General features: G+C 35.5%; 1 protein-coding gene across 2 annotated transcripts; it reads left to right on the forward strand.

Annotated features, from left to right (window-relative positions):
• The first annotated feature begins 69 nt into the window (after positions 1–69).
• Positions 70–14,561, forward strand: prox2 (prospero homeobox 2). Of its 2 annotated transcripts, none has more exons than XM_015350321.2 (5): positions 70–875; positions 5,014–6,660; positions 9,812–9,928; positions 11,184–11,378; positions 13,465–14,561. In XM_015350321.2, the coding sequence occupies exons 2-5, from the start codon at positions 5,113–5,115 to the stop codon at positions 13,630–13,632; spliced, it is 2,028 nt and encodes a 675-aa protein (XP_015205807.1). In that variant the 5' UTR covers positions 70–875; positions 5,014–5,112; the 3' UTR covers positions 13,633–14,561. The 2 variants fall into 2 exon arrangements, with proteins under 2 accessions (XP_015205807.1, XP_069049276.1); XM_069193175.1 differs by having other exon boundaries at positions 9,812–9,919.
• Positions 14,562–18,100: the final 3,539 nt, after the last annotated feature.

Genomic DNA, 18,100 nt, shown 5'->3' on the forward strand with positions numbered 1-18,100 from the left:
GGATTGTTGGGGCAAACCAACACCGAATAGGGATTAGGAACATCCAAAAGGAGTAAAAAATGTTTTTTTTTTAAATACAGGAATTTGGGAAGCACACGTTGTCTCTTTTAAGTACCCTCGCATTTGTTAAACATTCTTGCTTTGTGAAAAATGGGATTTCTTCACTAGTGAAGAACTAGGAATGTCGTTGACTTATTTTGCAATGGTTTAACGTCTCTTCTCGGATTTGCCCACAGATGCTACTACAGTTATCTTTATTGTTTTATATTGCTTTACAATGCAACAGAAAAACTCGTGCTTACTGGAATAAACACTACGCTTGGGGTTCAAACGGGAGTGATGAGATTTTATTGATAATTATCCTTAGTTAACTCATTCACAAATAATTCATTAATTATTACAACTCTAAATGTGTAGAATGGCGAGTTCACCTCGAGTTTTCAACAGAAACTTGTCGTTTTATTTCTGGGCTATAATAGCACGGACTGAGAATCGGGCTGTGACACCCAGTCAAATCGTACAGTTGTACTGTATCAGAAAGCACAGCTCTCTGTTCTGCTTGAGTTTTAAAAGGGATACGTTAGAAGGAACGCATTATCTGAACGGCATAAAAACACGAAAGGGAGATATCTGCTGTTCATGCACCGAAATGTGATTGTAACGAACATCACCGCTACTTTGTAATTCCCTGTCATGTTCCGCTCCTGCAGCGCCGCTTTCGTCTCATTAACATAGCTGAACTCCGATTTGCCTGAGCTGACCACACCTCCGCTAGCCCCTTGTGTCATGGACCGGCCTTTGAGGCTCCTGCTCTCAGGATTGATTTAACCTTTCTCGCAGGGATAGGGAGTAGCATCTTCTCAGCGGGGCTGCAGGTAAGACAACCTCAGAAACCCTCCTCGATCTCAAGTGTCCTTCCTTTATGGAACAGAATAACACGCCTTTTGTTTTTTTTGTTTTTAGAACATAACTGCAACGTTCCCGATTTTGTTTTTCAAGTTTATTCATCTTCCTACTATTAAGTTGTACTTTCACCGCATTACTGAAAGATGGCAATGAAAAATATTTAATTGTGTGGGGGAAAAAAACTCCTAGTCATTTCAGGTTGAAGCAAATAATGTGCCTTTGCAAGTGTAGAGAAATACTGTATATGTCTACAACATTTTGTAGCTTAATCTTCTGGACAAGTAGTACACCGTGTTAAAGTGATTATTTCTCCGTCTTTAAATAGACTTTAGATGTTGTCGATATTATTAATAATTGTAGTCGACTAGCAATTTGTTGTAATTAAGGAAGGACACCGACTGCTTTTAATAATCTGTCAGAATGCAGAACATGAAATGCATTTACTGGATAATAATCAATTTGTTTGAATATGTTGCAAATAACTTGTGCCCTGTTTGTATTACACCTCTATCAATGTAATGGTTTGCTATATACTTGGTATTTATTTTTTGGTCACCGTATGGCAAGATTTATTTTAAGAACAGTTTTGGGAAAGTACTTATAGATTAAATATAATAATGCAAACATATGTTTTTAAATAGGATGTATTAACAAACTCCTAGAACGTGTTATTTATATGCATTTACATCTTGTGATATAGCATTTCACATCATATCTTGTGAAAAAAGGAAGATGGAGCATTTTGTCCACGGTACAATGTAACAGATCTTGAGTAGGATTTTATATTTTATACTTTAGAATACATTTTCTAAATTTATTGATACTCAACTCCTTAGTTACGAATTATATACTTCTTAATATTTAACCACAATGAGACTAAACACTGAAAAAACGGAAGTACCCTGAGTATGCTTCACTCTGTCATAGATGATAAGGATAAGAACGTTTTTATTTGAATTAGTCAAATGATTTGTTGTAATATAGTTTTTACAGTTAAGATATGTCCAATGTCTTAGATAAAAGAGAAATAACAAGGAACTTAGTTTTTTGTGCTTGTTTTTAAGTGTGCTTAATACTGTAAATGCCATTTTAACGGTAAGAGAAGCTTTGATTTATTGTTGGGAAGTAAAGTTACTAATTAACTGTTGTGTATTCAACTACTCAACTACTGTACCTCATTTCCTCTTTTATTCAGCTAAGTGGAATAACTTGCCCAATTCTGAAACCTAGCACACTTGTGACCAGTTCTCATTACATGGAAAATAATTGCTGAGTAAAACACAAAGCAATCTGCGTTCAAACAGGAGCAACACGATTTTAATCAAGATTTGTTGATTGAAATCAACAATAAGACCAAAGCTGGATTCCTTAATGTTTTATTAATGTTACAAAAATTATTTGAGAGAAACAAATTCACCTGTTGGTTAATTTTAACACAAATTTGTCCAAGTCTGAACATACTTTGATTACGTTTAAATATGGTCACATTTTTACAAGCAATGCTTGTACTATACATACACTAAATTCTTTTAACTTAAATTGAGGATTAATATTGCATTAAAAATTAATATGGGCATTTTAGGTACATTAAGTTAGTATGTCTGACAATATTGTAAGGTCTGCTTTACTATCCCAAGAATGTTATTTCAAGAACACACCACAAATACAATTCCTCAAACAATACAAAGAATTCAACTGAACAATATTTCTCAGTTGAACCAAATATCTCATAAACATACATCCTGTGTAACAAATGTGGCTCTGTTTTTACAAGTTTCATCAACAGATGTTTTTTTTTTTAGTATGTAAACAACTTTCTCAAACTATATAAATAAAACTGCCATCTGAGATGCTTTTTCTCTTTAATATGTCATTTCAGAATATTTCAGAAGCGGATATAAAATCAGTGATTGTGACACAAATGAAATAAATGGTGTACTTTAAATGTATGAGATTCTGAAAACTGTGTTCTGAGAAAGGCACTGTACAGGATGTGTAAAATGCTAGTGAAGTTTACATGGAGATCAGCAATAATATTCTAAACAAAACCATCATTCCTTTAATAGTTGGGATAAGGTGTATAATCTCTGACAAAATGAATCTAGAGACAGGTTACAGTATATAGTTAGCATGATGATAAAGTTTTTATTATCCAAAGCAATTAATGTATTCAAGGCTGATATGATGGTTTAATAATACATCAGTCTTTCTTTTTGTTTTCACTTTTCATGAACAGACAGAATGCTTGCTAAACGTTTCTTTGGCCTATTTATTTGCATTTATTTTTACAGAAAAATAGGATTTTCTGTCACCTCAGTTCACAATTTGTATGTGGTTTACCAGCTTGTTGACTACGTCTGAGTCATGCAGAAAAGGTTTATTTTTAAGATTAAGTAATACAAAAGCTTCAGAATTGTTTTTTGATTCATTAAAATGTTTCTGAAGAATTCAGTAGCTGGCTAGGTGCTGATAGAGAATGCTTTTTTAATAGGAATTATATTTGCAGCGTATGTTAATTGTACCTGTTTTGTAACACATTAATGTGCAGTATTTTAGTATCTACCTGTACTTGTAATAAATGAACAACAACGACAATAACACTATTCTTGTAGCTATACATTCTGCTTTGTTCTGTGTGGTTCTTACTTTTACTGATTGTAAGACTGTCTATGAGCCTATTTTGGGATTTTGGATCTACTGATAAATTGTAATTATCTCTTCAGGGCTATAAATATGTTAAGGTTTTGGAAAACGTTCTACCTGTGCAAATGCATAATTTACATCCCATGTTTGAAAGGGAATGGCAATGTGTTGCTATAAAAAAGGACAATATGAGGAATCAGGGGTTATGCTTTAATTTACTGAGGTTAATTTTCATGGACTGGCTCAGACTTTGTTACTGGTTATTTATCTACCTTTCCAATTTTGTAGCAAAACATTCCTGATGTCCTTCATGTACGATTTATAATCGTGTAACAGTTAAGGCTTTTGCCTATGTAAACAAATATTAGTGTTAAACATAAACTGTTGTTTCAGAGTTGTGTAGAGATTTATTCTGAACACTTCATGCATTTAAGTTATTATTTACATTAAGGAAAGTACATGTTTCATTGTGCTGTGCTGTTATAATAGTATCCTTACATCTTTTATTAGTCTGTAGTTAAGTCTTTTATTTTTTATCACTGACTTTTCAACTGTTTTAGCTTCTCAAGTAATAAAAAGATTAAAAGAGTGTTTTATATATTTTATAATAATAAATCTTACTCATCTGTTTGGTCTTTAGGAGACCTTATTCTCTCTTTTTGTCCCATAATTAAAGATCTTTTAGGGTGTTTTTAATCTTTTTTAACACGCAAGATAAAGGGATGCTATTTTGCAGTTTAATGATGCCCAATCTCTGCATTTTTTAAATTTGCCTTTATAGTGAGAAGCAAGGGTCCTTCACCAGAACAGTGAATACATACTGGCAAGAAAGGTTTTTGAATGAGATTAGCCTAAAACTAAAGATCGAAACCAAGCACTGCAGAATGAGGGATATTGTTGCATTGTTGGACTCATCATTGGTTTGTGTTGTGGTCTGAGCTGTGCTCAAATGTTCATGGTTTTTGGTACAATAAGGCTGAACAAACAGGAATGTCAACAATGTATTGCTGCTGAGCGTCACTTGTACGTTAATGTAGAGCATATGTCATTTTTACATAATGTCTGAGGAATCCAGAAAAGATGTGGCTGCCTTCTATTTTATTGATAGAGACAAATCATACATCAGACCTTATTAGACACTTATTTTTTTGAAAGAAAATATCATACAATTGTGGCAGCAGATAGATGTATAGAGTTGATTTTCATATGATGCTAGAATTCATTTTTCACTGTTTCAGTATTCAACTCTATAAATTTTGACTCACTAGAACTTCTAATTAAGAGACAATGGCTATGGTGGAATACTTTCACGGTATCTATTTTTTGCCATTTTATTGATCTTTGGGAGAGTGATTTAAAAATCAATCTTAAAGACACATTTGTGTGTGGAAATTTTATTTTGGACATGGGTGGCTATTGAAAACACTTTTACATTAAGTTTTTTAATGCTTGTCTTTATTTCAGATATCCTCAACATCGGGCTTGATAACATTTCAGATTTATTGATTCGGGCATCTCTTCATTAAATTTTGTTCTTTTTGAATAACGATTGCCTCCCTAAACATGAACCTCAGCATCTCAGATCCAAACATGCATTCCTCCAGCGCAAACTATCTGGAGGAGGACAAAGGGGAAATCCTCCATTCGTCCTTCAGAAAAAATCTGTATGACGGCTCTCTGAATATGTACTCGAATGGATCCATCATTTCTCAGCTTTTGCGTAAAACCATTCAGAGTAAGAGAGCTCTGGAGGAGGGTGTGTTCTTCTTGCCTGCCACTGCGGTCTCCAGCTGCACCATGGGAGATTCCGCCCAGGAGGACAGAAGCAGCAGCTCATCCAAAGACAGCACCCTAGAGCCACTTTCCCCAGGTAGCCACACTTCTACCACAGCCAGCCCCGAGGGTGACCGACCACTGAATGAGCACCACCAAGCCAAGCGGGCCAGGGTGGAGAACATCATCAGAGGCATGGCAGGATCTCCTAACGCAAAGACGCCTGGAGAAGGAGACAGGAGTGAAACTGGTGGGGATATAAGGGAGACCTACCGGGAAAACAAAAGGAAGCAGAGGCTCCCCCAGCACCAGAACCACAGCCTCAGTGGTGGAGCCAGCAGACCCAACAGTAAAGATGAAGAGTGCCATAAGCTGAAAGAGCAGCTGCAGGCCATGCAAAGACACCTGAGGCAGCTCCAGGAGAAGTTCTTCCAAGTTTATAATGTGAGTGAGCTGGAGCATGAGGACCGGGTGGAGACATACCCAGCTGGCTTCGTACTGCATGGCGGTGAGGACCGTAACGCAGACCTTCTGGAGAACCTGGACTGTGAACTCCTCGCGGACCTCGACAGCGACGCAGAGAAAAAGTTTGACGCTATTAAAGTCAGGCAGAAAGAGACACTGCAAACTGAAAATAGCCTCCCAACCTTACATAAAGAGAGCAAGAATCTGTCAGAGGCTTTGAAATCCGAGTTATCCAGGGCTGTGAACAAGAGCGTAGACTCAGTTCTTAAAAAGTTCACTTCTACATTGTTGAGCCAAACATCTCAAATAAACTTTGAGCAGACTTCGGTGCAAGATAATACTGGACCTGAGAACAAGACCATCATCGTGGCTGCTCAGGAATATTCACACACAGATGACTCAATGAAACCTAGATCTGCTGACTATTATGAGAGTGTGGAGGTGCAAATCCCTGAAGACCAAACGGAGGCTTTGTCACTGGTGGTACGTAAGCCAACTCTAAGCCACCCAACGTCTGTAAACCAAGTCCTGAAAAGGCCATTTCACTTACATCAACCTTTACAGTTTAACTATAACACCGCTTTACATGAAAATCAAATCCTTGAACATCTCCTGAAATATGGACCTCACAGCAGTTTTGGAACCCTGCCCTGTATGACCCCAGCGATGGACAGGTCTTCACCAGATTCAGTAGACATGCCTTGGGATGTCATCAAGGTGAGGTCCAAAGTAGGTCCCAGTCATATGACTCACCAGTCCCGTTCTCCGAACCTGGGGCAGATACCCGTGGACAGCCTGTGCCTTCCTCATGTCAAAATGGAATGTGGGGATCTGCATAACATGGCAGACCGGAACTCTTACATGTCACTAAATATATCCTTTAAAAAAAGTGATTCTTACTGTTAAGGGTAAGGTACAAGTAGAGAAAGATGAAATATTTTAAGCCTTAGAGAAAATAAGACTTTGGTTTCACATACTGTAGTTTGCTCCACTTTAATGAACTCTTTGTGCAGGGACTCCAAGCCACATCCACAGACAGTAATGTAGGGGGATCATGTTATCATCATATGGCTGCCTTTCACTTCATATAATAGCCAGTCTTCAAAATAAAACGTGAGCACTTTCATGAATGTACCATGTATCATTCAAGTGTAATGCAAAATCCAAAGACCCGGACATACAGTAGTGTCTGTAGTCATTGCAAATTATACTAAAAACAAATTCTCAGAACTTACATGGGTTTGCTTTCAGGTGGTTGAAGTATACCTTAATAATCTTTCTTTCTACAAGTTTACTATTATTCCCATCTACTGCCTTTGAAAACAAAGGTAAACCAACAAATGCCAATTTTCCTTTCTTCCCTTTCCAGCAGAACAATGACTCGGTGAGCCTCACTGTAGCATTAAGAGTTCCAGTAGCACAGACTTCAAGGAGAATTTTCCCTTTGATCTTGGTAACCCCAAAGAAAATTACAGCATCTTCTTTAATCTGGGCAGAGTAATGACTTTAAGTCTGGAAAAAGACAAATAAAAAGGAATACAGGGCTTTGATAAGAAATTGCTAGGAACAAAAGACAATTTTCAAAGGCAGAAAAAGCAGTGTTTTTATTCAGGAAATTCTCTGAGCTTTTTTTTTATTGTACTTGAAATATTCTTCAAAAATCCACAATATGTATGTGTTCACCTTGTTACAACAACTTAAGATGAACCCAAAATAAACATTTTGGTTTTCATTTACTGGACAAAACCTCCCGTTTTTCAGTGTTTGAGATTCACAAAGGCTATGAACGTCCTTACAAGAAATGTTTTTCTTCTTTAGTGTGAGCTGGCTGCTGTTTAATCAGCGCCTCATAAATCTTTTGGCGACATGCACTTCTCCATTTTTCCAAATGCACCTTTGCCTTAAATAATGTAAGGTGCTTTTTTAGTTAAATGACTTTGTTGTGTTATTCTCTGGGCTTGTTTGCTTGAGGTCATTTTTATGAGAACAAATCAATTGAAAATTAGTGTCACGTGAAATTCCCAAAGGTGCAATTGTTAAGTAACTTTTAATAAGGAAAGCTTTGTCTTGGAGGGCAGAGGCAAGAGAATGAGAATCCTCTCTCCCGTTCTCTCCCCACAAGCGCTTTCTGCCTTTGTTTCTGTGACCCAGAAATGAAACTCTGGTTAGTCTCTCTAGAAGTAGTGAAAGGACCAAGGTTTTTATAGTCTCATTAGACAAATAATGGAAAGTGCAGAGTTGGAAAACAAATACAAGGATATTTCTTGTTTTTTCTCCCTGTTATCCTTGCATTAAAATGCTTTTGAGCTTCTGAAGAAAGTGTTGCCTTCATTAACACTGTCCCCCATCTGTGAAACAATAGGCAAACTCAGAGAGGAATGAGGCCATGAGAGCAGCATCAGAACATGACACAAAAACCTTTTAATAGCTGTCATGTGTTCCTTTTCACAAACAATAATGGAGGTTAATTAAAAGACATCTATTTACATATTAAGTAAACAGAAAAAATCAGCTCGGGCTCTTTAAAGCACATTTAATTTGCTCTTCGCTTTCCACTCATTTCTTCGTTCCCCCCATTGTTATCAGTTTTAAAATTCGTTTACTGATACATCTTTGTAAACATACGACAGATTTAATAATAAGGTAGATTTTTAAAATATTGAAATGAAAATTGTTAATGAAAATGACCTTTAACCCACATTTTGGAAAACATTCCTTTTTGGTTTTGCTGTGGGTTTAAACAGTACTGTTGTTGAGTGTAAGTATTGTCAATTCTATTATACAGTATAAATTTGTGTGTGCGTGTGTTAAGGCCAGACGGTGAAGTCATGAGAGAGGTTACCAGCTATTGTGGGCAGAGGTGAAATGACTGGCACTGCAGTGGGCTAGAAAATTGGTCAGATCCTGCAGAAACAAACATTTTACACTAGAAACCATAACAACAACAAAAAAACTTGCCCAGTCAATGTGCGAGAGAGAAGTACAGTATTGGGTGGGAGTTTAGTGTTCTTATTTATATTTCCCTGTCATGAATGAAAATGTCTACCACTGCATTACAGCATGAGGAATTTAAGCGACAGTTATAGCATAATCTAAGCTCCTCTAATGACATCTAATGGCAAGTCCTATCTCAAAGTCATTATCTATTATAATTATTAATATTAAGATGATGATGTCGCCCTAGCCTTGCTCACTGGGGGTTCAGGCCCGGAAATCTGTAAAGCTCCTTTGTGACAATGTCCATTGTAAAAAGCGCTATACAAATAAAACTGAAATGAATTGAAATTGAAAGTGCCTAGCCAGAAGCTCAGGTTAGATAAGATAGTGTATAAACGAGGCTTCTGTCCATGGTAACCTGGCTTTGGCATTTACCATCACATACAGAGCATGTACATGTATGCATTTATATATCTCACGCATACAGAAAGGAAGAGAAAGGATCCTATTGCCCATTCTTGCAAGGTGAACTGAGACTGGCAGGGATACCCTTTTATGAGTAGCTCAACACTGTAGCAATTGAGCTCCCCAAATGAACTTACCAGTACAAATTAATATATTTTTCTGCCTTTAGTTGCGAACCTATGAAAACTGCCACCTTTCACACATCCAGATGTTGTTTTTTAATGCACTGACAAATGATAGCTAGCAATTACCCTTAACAGACATCACGCTAAAATACTGATAAAAATCCTTAATGTCATTGATTGAGGTAAACTTACTAATATACACCTTTAGTGTGAGATATCATTGTAGACTCTTTCCTTAGCACAGTCTTTGTGTAATGTAATAGGGCAGGAACAGCAGAATCTTCTGTATAAGAAAGTAATGACAAAAGTGGATTAAAACAGCTGAAATAAAGTCTGCTAGTTGTTCTTTGGTCAACTAGGTACTTTTTTTTCATTTATTCAGCTGAAATGTCTCATTTATTTTTTCCATACAGTAATCAGATCACGAACATTGAAAATATTTTAAAACAGAGATGTATTGAATGGTTTTAAGGCACTATTTCTTAACTATAAGGCACATTCAGGAAGGCCTAACACCCAATCACCTGAAGAAGGCAAAGTTAATGTTCTTCTACACCCGGTACCCCAGCTCCAACGTCTTAAAAACATTCTTTCCAGATGTCAAGGTAAGCAAAGTAAGAAATTCCTTTTTTTTTTACTTTTACTTTTTGGAAGTTTTAATCTTTCTTCATCTTTTTACACGAAGCATAATAACACTTCTCGCTAATGTCTTCAGTGTTTTGATAAGAAAGGCCATGCGTTTTATTGCTTATGCTTTGTGTGAAATATGCACCAAAGTGTTAAGAGCTTTTTTAATGTGTACATTACACATATGTTGAAAAGTATTAAAATATTAACAAATTATATGTTGAAAAGTTGGTAGCAGTAAAATACCCAACTTGTTTTTCATTTACCTAGCCATATCTTGCCAATTTATCAAACTGGTAGTCTCTGAAAAGGAACTGTAGATATTTGTTATACAAAAAAGATACATCAGTATTGCACCTACAGTAGAAATGTAGAATGCCCAATGCCGGGGTAATTTAAGTATATTTAACTATATAAAAATGGTTCTCCGGAAGGACCTAGAGCAGAAGAAAGACTGATGTAAATATCAGTACTTTCTCCTTGCGCTCTGCCCTTCCTGAAGTGGGCTCAACGGACGAGCTGCATAGTGCTGACCCTCGAGGTCAAAAGTAAGTCCATCTCTCCTTCCGGCCCATGACCCGGTCAATAGGAAGCCATCCTGAATGACAGGTAGCTAATCCCGATGTCTGAATCCATTGGATCAAACTGAGTCACTGAGAAGGAAGGTTCCTACTGGTCTTGCACTGCAGATGCTCACTGACAGGAGGGGAAAAAAAGGCTTTGATGACCATGTGGCAAAAAAAAATAAATTTTGCCCCTTTGGCTTCACGCATTATTTTCTTGGATAAAAAGATAAAATAGCATGACTAATGACAAGACAAAGGTGAAGAACACGTTGCTTCGGAACACTTTTTAATCTTCAAGAAAAGTTGACAAAACAGTACATATTGCAAATATGGAGTACACAAACCCAGTAAGAAAAGGACAATACAAACAATGCATCTAGATAGCATGTGTGCTAAAATGACTAATCTGGCAATTGTAAAACTTTTAATTTAAAAAACTGCATGGGCAAAACTTGTTTTTAAAACACTATATAAACTTTTATAAACTACTGTACTTTCCTCATCTTCAACACATGCATATTTAAAGGGTTCAAACAATATGTAGCATCATTAGAAAATAAAAGGCAGAGAGAGTCAACGACTGATATCTACCATATAAAAACAACCTTAAAGAAAAAGAGTTATGGACTGACCTCCAGCACAGGAAAATGAGCTTACTGCTTCTTCTCTCTTCCAGTTCAATCGCTGCATCACCTCTCAGCTGATCAAGTGGTTCAGCAACTTCCGTGAGTTCTATTACATTCAGATGGAGAAGTTTGCTCGCCAAGCCATTTTGGATGGAGTAACGAATGTTAAAGATCTGTCAGTTACAAGGGACTCCGAACTGTTTCGAGCCCTCAACATGCACTATAACAAAGCAAATGACTTCCAGGTTTGTAGAATCTCCCATCCGTTCATGTGTTTTCACCTGGAATGTATTATTGTGCAAGAAGAGGTATTTTGTCAGTATGGAGCCAGATATTTTATTTTACCAAAGCTTTGTTTCTGCCAAAAGTTAGATTTTCTGAAGACTAAAATGCTTATAACTCAAATTTATAACCAAATGAGAACAGCACCTTTGCAAGGGTTCATTTTATCAACAATAGTGTAAAATATATAGTTTAGATTGCATACATTTAGTTTATTAAAAATTAAAATAAAAAAACTTAAACATAATACCCAACTTGTATGCGGCCCATACTAAACATTACAGCACAGAGAAATACTGAGTAATGGATTCTGATCTTCATCCATAGGTGATCATTAATATCTTGTGAAAATATATACAGTACAGTTGCATTTACCAACCTGAAAGCTGCTAAAAAGTTGGATGTATGATCTGTTTGTTTTGGCCACTGGTGAACATGTATCTCCCATTGGTCACGTATGAGAGTGTCCTGGGACTGACCCTCATGGCGCAGTCCACCTGAGGCCGAGTGGTCTTTAAGCCCATTATCTAAACTTTAGTGCAGTATATTATAAAACTGTGGGAAGAGGAAGCCACAGAATCACACTAAAACAACTCAGGATTAGAGGAACAGCACGCCTGAACGAGGCTCCCGATGACTAGTGACGCGGAACGCTGAGAAAGATTCTATGAATTCCGAGGATGAAGAGAGTTTGGTGGGAAAGGGCCGAGACAGTTTTCTTTACCTTTAAATCAAGACATTCCTTTCCCAGGGAGGGTTTTTGTTAGGCACTAAAGGCAAAAGATAACTAATCTCAGCAACAGCCAGTTAAATACTCTGCTTGAAATAATGTTATTTATTTTGCATTGTTTGAACATTTTCTTGGGGCATCTCGTTCTGTGACCAGTGTTGAATCTGCTGAAGTGGTATTCATGTTCCCATTAACATGCAGTTTTTCCACAAAACAAGACGTAATTTACCTATACTTAATTCTGTAAATGTTTTACATGTTTTGATGAAAAAAAACATCCTTGAGTGTCAGTCCGTACAGTAGTAAAGAGAGAAACGTTCCTGTAAATTCTCACCATAATATGGAAAAATATCAACCATTTCATAAAGCCTGCCTTATAAAATATGGACAGTATAGCAGACTTAATATTAATACATTCAAATTTCATTTTCATTTGTAAATACTACTTTCACCAGAACTATTTTCCTTAAGTACTGTAGGTTTAACACTATTTATCTACTGCGTAACCAAAGGTTGGAAAAAAGAATGTTACAAATCTGTGAAAGGAAAACCACAAGATCAGTTATTCAGTGAATAAATCTGTGCATTTGAGCTTTAGCTACCATCAAGCTTTCTTGTCACATTAGAAGTCGTTACCTTGTGCTGATTATTAAGACTGAATAAAAAAACAAAGTGACAGCAACTGTGTAATGACAGATTTGAGTTAATAAGTAATAAAAACACAAGCACTCCAAAAGGGAGTTTCATTTATGTTTTAAAAATATGTAATAAGAATGGAGACATTAAAAAGCGCAAACATTTCAGTCTTAGGTGATAAAGGACCATGCAGAATGAATTTTGCTCATTGTTTTGTTTTGTTTTTAATGCACTGAAAATAATTTATGAAAATTCTTCCTTAAGCCCTTAGTTAAGCCTCCTTACCGACACACAATGCAAAGAAGAATTTTGTGATTGATATGAAAGTGCCTCACCAATACATGAGGTTTCTACTGCAAAGCTACATTTAGGTATTATAAACTCATTGAATTTGATCCAGCATATAGAAAAAGAGCACCAGATTTTTCCATCCATCCATTTTCTAACATTTTTCTAATACAGGGCTGTGTGGGAGCTATTGGAAAGCAATGGGCACAATAGAGGGTACACACAGAGAGACACGCATTCACACTGCAGGATTTTTCCTTTAATTATAATTAAAGAGCATTTATGTAAAATTTCACATTAAGCTGAATGTGATTTATTTATTTATTTATAGGAATATTTACATATTCTAAACAGGTTAATTCAATTCACAACTCTCTTTTCCTCTCTTCCCACAGGTTCCCGATAGATTTCTCGAAGTCGCAGAAATTACACTGCAAGAATTTTTCAATGCTATTTCACTTTCAAAAGATTCAGACCCCTCCTGGAAGAAAGCGATCTACAAAGTCATCTGTAAGTTGGACAGCGAGGTGCCTGAGGAGTTTAAATCTTCAGCCTGCCTGTAAGAAGTCACCTACAGTACAGATGGGCACAGCTGAATACAGTGGCATCAGGACATTTTGTATGATCACCCACATTATTAAAGTAATAATCAGACCAACGGCAATGGAGATGTAAATCAGTCATCTTTTTTTTGTCAAATTAACTGGAAACATTTTTCACCTTTTTTACCTGGTTTTCAGGGTGACTTTTAAGTGGTAAAAAAAAATATAAGCATGATTTAATGTGTTGTGGATTTCAAAAGATTTTCCACAGGAATTGGTTAAACACATCCTGGAATTAAGCATAAATTAGTAAGAAAAAAATATCCTCGATTCTAAGAATGGAAAAAAAACATTGCAAAAAAAAAGAAAACTATCGCCTTATTCAGTACAGAGAAAAAGAAAAATGATTTGAGCCAATTACAGTACTTAGTTATGCAGCTCTAATATTCAATTATAAAAGAATGTCGTATATACCCTTGAAAACCTACATGGACGAACTATATATTAATTGTTGTATATCCTTTCATTTTTTTATCAGTATATCTAAATCAAATGTACTTGGTTACTGATCATCACAAAAAATCATGTTATGCCTGATGTTTGCTTTTCACTTACAGTATATAAAATAGGATTTAACAGTAATTGAGCCTATGTATTTTAAAATAAAGATTTCTTATTTTCCTTATTAATAGAAGAATGTGACTGGTGTGAAAATTAGTAAGGATATCTTGTGTACACAAATTGGTTTGGAAAACGCTTGCATGTTCATTTGCTAATGTCATTTTGACATCACAAATTTAAATCATTACAACTTTAGTTTCTAATCTATACAGACAAGTATCATGAATATCTTTATATCCAGTCATGAAAATCCTTTTTTCCCTGTTTTTTTTAATAGTAATAGTAGTTGTTGATTAGACAACGTAATCCAGAAAATAAAGTTATATTTAAGCAGATTGTTGACCTGCATTGTAAGTACTCTTACTTGTATTTTTTTACGAGACTGTCATGTTTGTTTTGTTTAAAAAATCAATACAATTTTTAATGTTAAAATTGTAGACATGTACGAAGCATCAGGGTGAACTTGCTGCAGCCTTGTTTATAATTGGATGAAGGCACCAAGCTGTGCCTTACACATCACAGGATTGCTAAGTGAATTAATGAATCCTAGTCCTTCAGGTACCACTACTTCTTTTTTAATGGTCCTAATGAGTGTTAAGATGAAGGAAGCCATGTATGAGGGACATAATTATACAGTAATCTTAATCTCGAAGACCAATAACACAATTCAACTGCAGTTAAATGAAGCTACCAAAAATAAATTCTATTGGCTGCTTGCTTGTTAAACACTGATTGTATCCTGCATAACATTCTCCTGTTTCTAATTAAACTAATTTAAGAAGCGAGAAAGAATAATTAAGGAAATGCAAGGCTACTTGTTGTGGCAGTGCCTAGAGAAATGTCAAGGATGTTTAAATTCCTTCTAGTCTTCTGATTTTCAATTTAAATTTACCTTCATAAGGAATCAGATTTGAGCGTGTTTCTAACCGGCTTAACAAAAAAATGGCTGTAGATGATTTTATATATTTTAATCATTTAAATAATTCCTACAGCATTTAACGCACACCAGAGTGGCTCTGCACAGTATGTATAAGGATGTGTTCATAAAGATAGAAACACCTGTGGGCAGCACACAACTAAAACAAAGGCCAGAATGATGATTTAACCCACTGAAAAACAAAATTGGGGCAAACAGCTTCCGTTTAGCTTATACAGTAACAGAGGCTTGTCTGGAAATTCAAGAATGAGTCATTAGACTTCAGCTTATCATTTAAATAGGGGCAGTTTATAGCACATACTCGTTCATTTTATTCCTGTTCTTTTGATCAATGTCCTTCCACATGCTTATCTTCTACAATCAATATCTTCTTGATTGTACTCTGTACATTTCCCCATTGTTCTTTTCATTTGTAACATCATGTTTTCAGAAGAGGAATGGCTTCTGAAGATTTCTCAGAACTGACTGTGGAGAAGTGTGATGGGGAAGAAAAGCACCCAACAGTGTCTGAAACAAACTGATACACAGCAATTCACATCCCCATTTCATTTCTTCACAACAGACCAAGAGGAATCTGCTCAGGAAGATCTCCTTTGATTTGTTTGCCTCAAAAAATAAAAATCTTACAGGTTCCATGACGACAACAGGCAGCCCGGTGACATTACAACTGTCCTGTAAGGTCATACTGATGTGCAAAAGATTGGGCTGAGCATCAGACACAAAAGGCTTAAAAAATGTCACATCAAAACTGAATGTTGTTTCTCAGGATTACGTATCCCATTTTCAGATACACAAAAACATTTTCCAGAAGAAAAAGCTCCCTATATAAAAGGATTGAAGAGAAGGAATGGAAAGTGACACACTCAGACGTATAAATGTACACAAACGCAACAGAAGTGAATTAACGAATAGAAATGGTCTCTTCAACATATTATATTTATATGTAAAAAGTTAATAACTAGTGTAAGCATACTGTACACTTGTCTAAAACTTTAATTTGTAAATCAACAATGTTATTAACCACAGTGACAAAAGGTGGATCATTTTGTAGAAATAAATTAGTTTTAAAATAGATTCTGAAATGGTTAATTAGGTTTAGGTTAGGCTAAAGGAAAAATATGAAAGACCTGTATTTAACAATTGATAATTGTGCATTCCTTATATAAATTTGCATTGCATCTACGAAACATGGTAATACATGGATAAAGATGTTTCCAGTGTTACATCATAAAGTGTTGATTAGTTAGAATTGTTAACATTCTCTTATCATATCAATTATCACTGCCAAAGACAGGGATCATTTTCTGCAGGCTCTTGCACAGTATTGTGGCTATTTTATAAATCTTTCACAAAGGGTTTTTCAAAATTATAACAAAATTATTCCATTGATGTTATTAAGTGAAGTGGAACCGAGTTATTTCAATTAAACATTTTTTCCCCAATCATTTAACAAAAAAAAAATGACCAGAATAGCGGTATTTTTATGTACAGATCTCATTGACATCAGAAAAGGCAATACAAATATGTTTTTCTTATAAAGCGTTCCCAAAACTATCCATAATGTTATCCATATGCATACTGCAAGCAAAGACCTGAACAGAGCATACTGAAGGCTTAAGAAAATTATGAGGTTACTAAAACGGGTTTAAGGAATGTAATCTTTCCAACTAGCCTCAGTACAAGACACTAGAAAGTATAACTATAAAACTGGTTAAAAGACAATTTTGCACTAGTACTAATCAAATCTCTTACTTATATAGCTATGAACTCATGGAATGCTTTAGCAGGATTTATAGTGGAGGCAGCGTGGGATTAACACTGTGATATATTCCCATACTGTATATCACACACATTTTCATATATCACAAATATATTATTTAAATTTGTAGATGTTTTATTTGAACCTCATACGTTTTACTTACCCAGTTATGAATTCCACCAGTGAACCCCTATAAAACAAAGTATAGTTAAAAATAATTCAAGCATATTTTTCAAACTGAAGATAAAAACTGCACATATTCCAGTGCGTTGAAGTAATGGGATAAATACATTAACGATCTAAAGCAAACTGTACAGTCACTGCAAATATAATCAATATACATTTTCCCGATCAATCCCCACCTCTTATACCTTTCACACAGTAAAAGCTATTAGGTTTTTTTAATTGCCTCCAAAAGAAATACTGTTTTCAAGGAGTGGTAACCAGTCCGTAGGAAGTCATGGAGTGCAGAAGAAAATAAAGCCACATGTGTAAACGCATTCAAAAGCAAATTTCTAATAATTACCTCATATAGCGCAAGGAAGGAGCCTGACAGAGAAAAAACGTGAAAACTAATGCAACCTCACCATTTTCTTTAAATAAAAGTGTGCTGATGTCAATATAATAACTGTCAACTTTGAAATTGGTTTGCAGTTCCAACATTTGTCAAGGTTAAAAGAAAAACGGAGTGGATTGAAAGTTAACCTCTTCAGCACACACAGATGGAAATTGGTGTCTTAGAATGTCAAGCATTTTTGACTTGTTATACATCAAAATGACTATTAATTTATCAGTTTGATCCAAACAGGGATTTGTATTTTGGCATTTGGAACTTAATTCCCCAAAGTTCCACGCCATATAGAAGCAATTCCTTTTAAATACTTCACATCTGTTTAATGCAGGAACTCAAAAACATTTAAAAAACTCAAATTTTCAAGTTTTTATTAGAAAGCATTTTGAAATCTTGAACCACAGGTACGAAATAAGGTAATGTATTTACTTTATAGTCAGATTAATATTACACACACACCCACCATTAAAACTCTCAAGACCTTATCATATTTTAGTTCTTGAATCAAGAAACACTGTCAGAGATTTTCTTCAACTGCAGGAAGAAAACAAAAATAAGACCACATAACTGTGAGGCCCATATGATCATTCACATGAGCCAC

Source organism: Lepisosteus oculatus, chromosome 8 (genome assembly GCF_040954835.1).
Source record: "Lepisosteus oculatus isolate fLepOcu1 chromosome 8, fLepOcu1.hap2, whole genome shotgun sequence".
Taxonomy (NCBI): Eukaryota; Metazoa; Chordata; class Actinopteri; order Semionotiformes; family Lepisosteidae; genus Lepisosteus; species Lepisosteus oculatus.

Coding starts and splice junctions, on each gene's coding strand:
- prox2 (XM_015350321.2), top strand. CDS start 5,113: ATGAACCTCAGCATCTCAGATCCAAACATGCATTCCTCCAGCGCAAAC. Junction 6,661..9,811: donor ACTCTTACATGTCACTAAAT/ATATCCTTTAAA, acceptor ACTATAAGGCAC/ATTCAGGAAGGCCTAACACC. Junction 9,929..11,183: donor CAGATGTCAAGGTAAGCAAA/GTAAGAAATTCC, acceptor TCTCTCTTCCAG/TTCAATCGCTGCATCACCTC.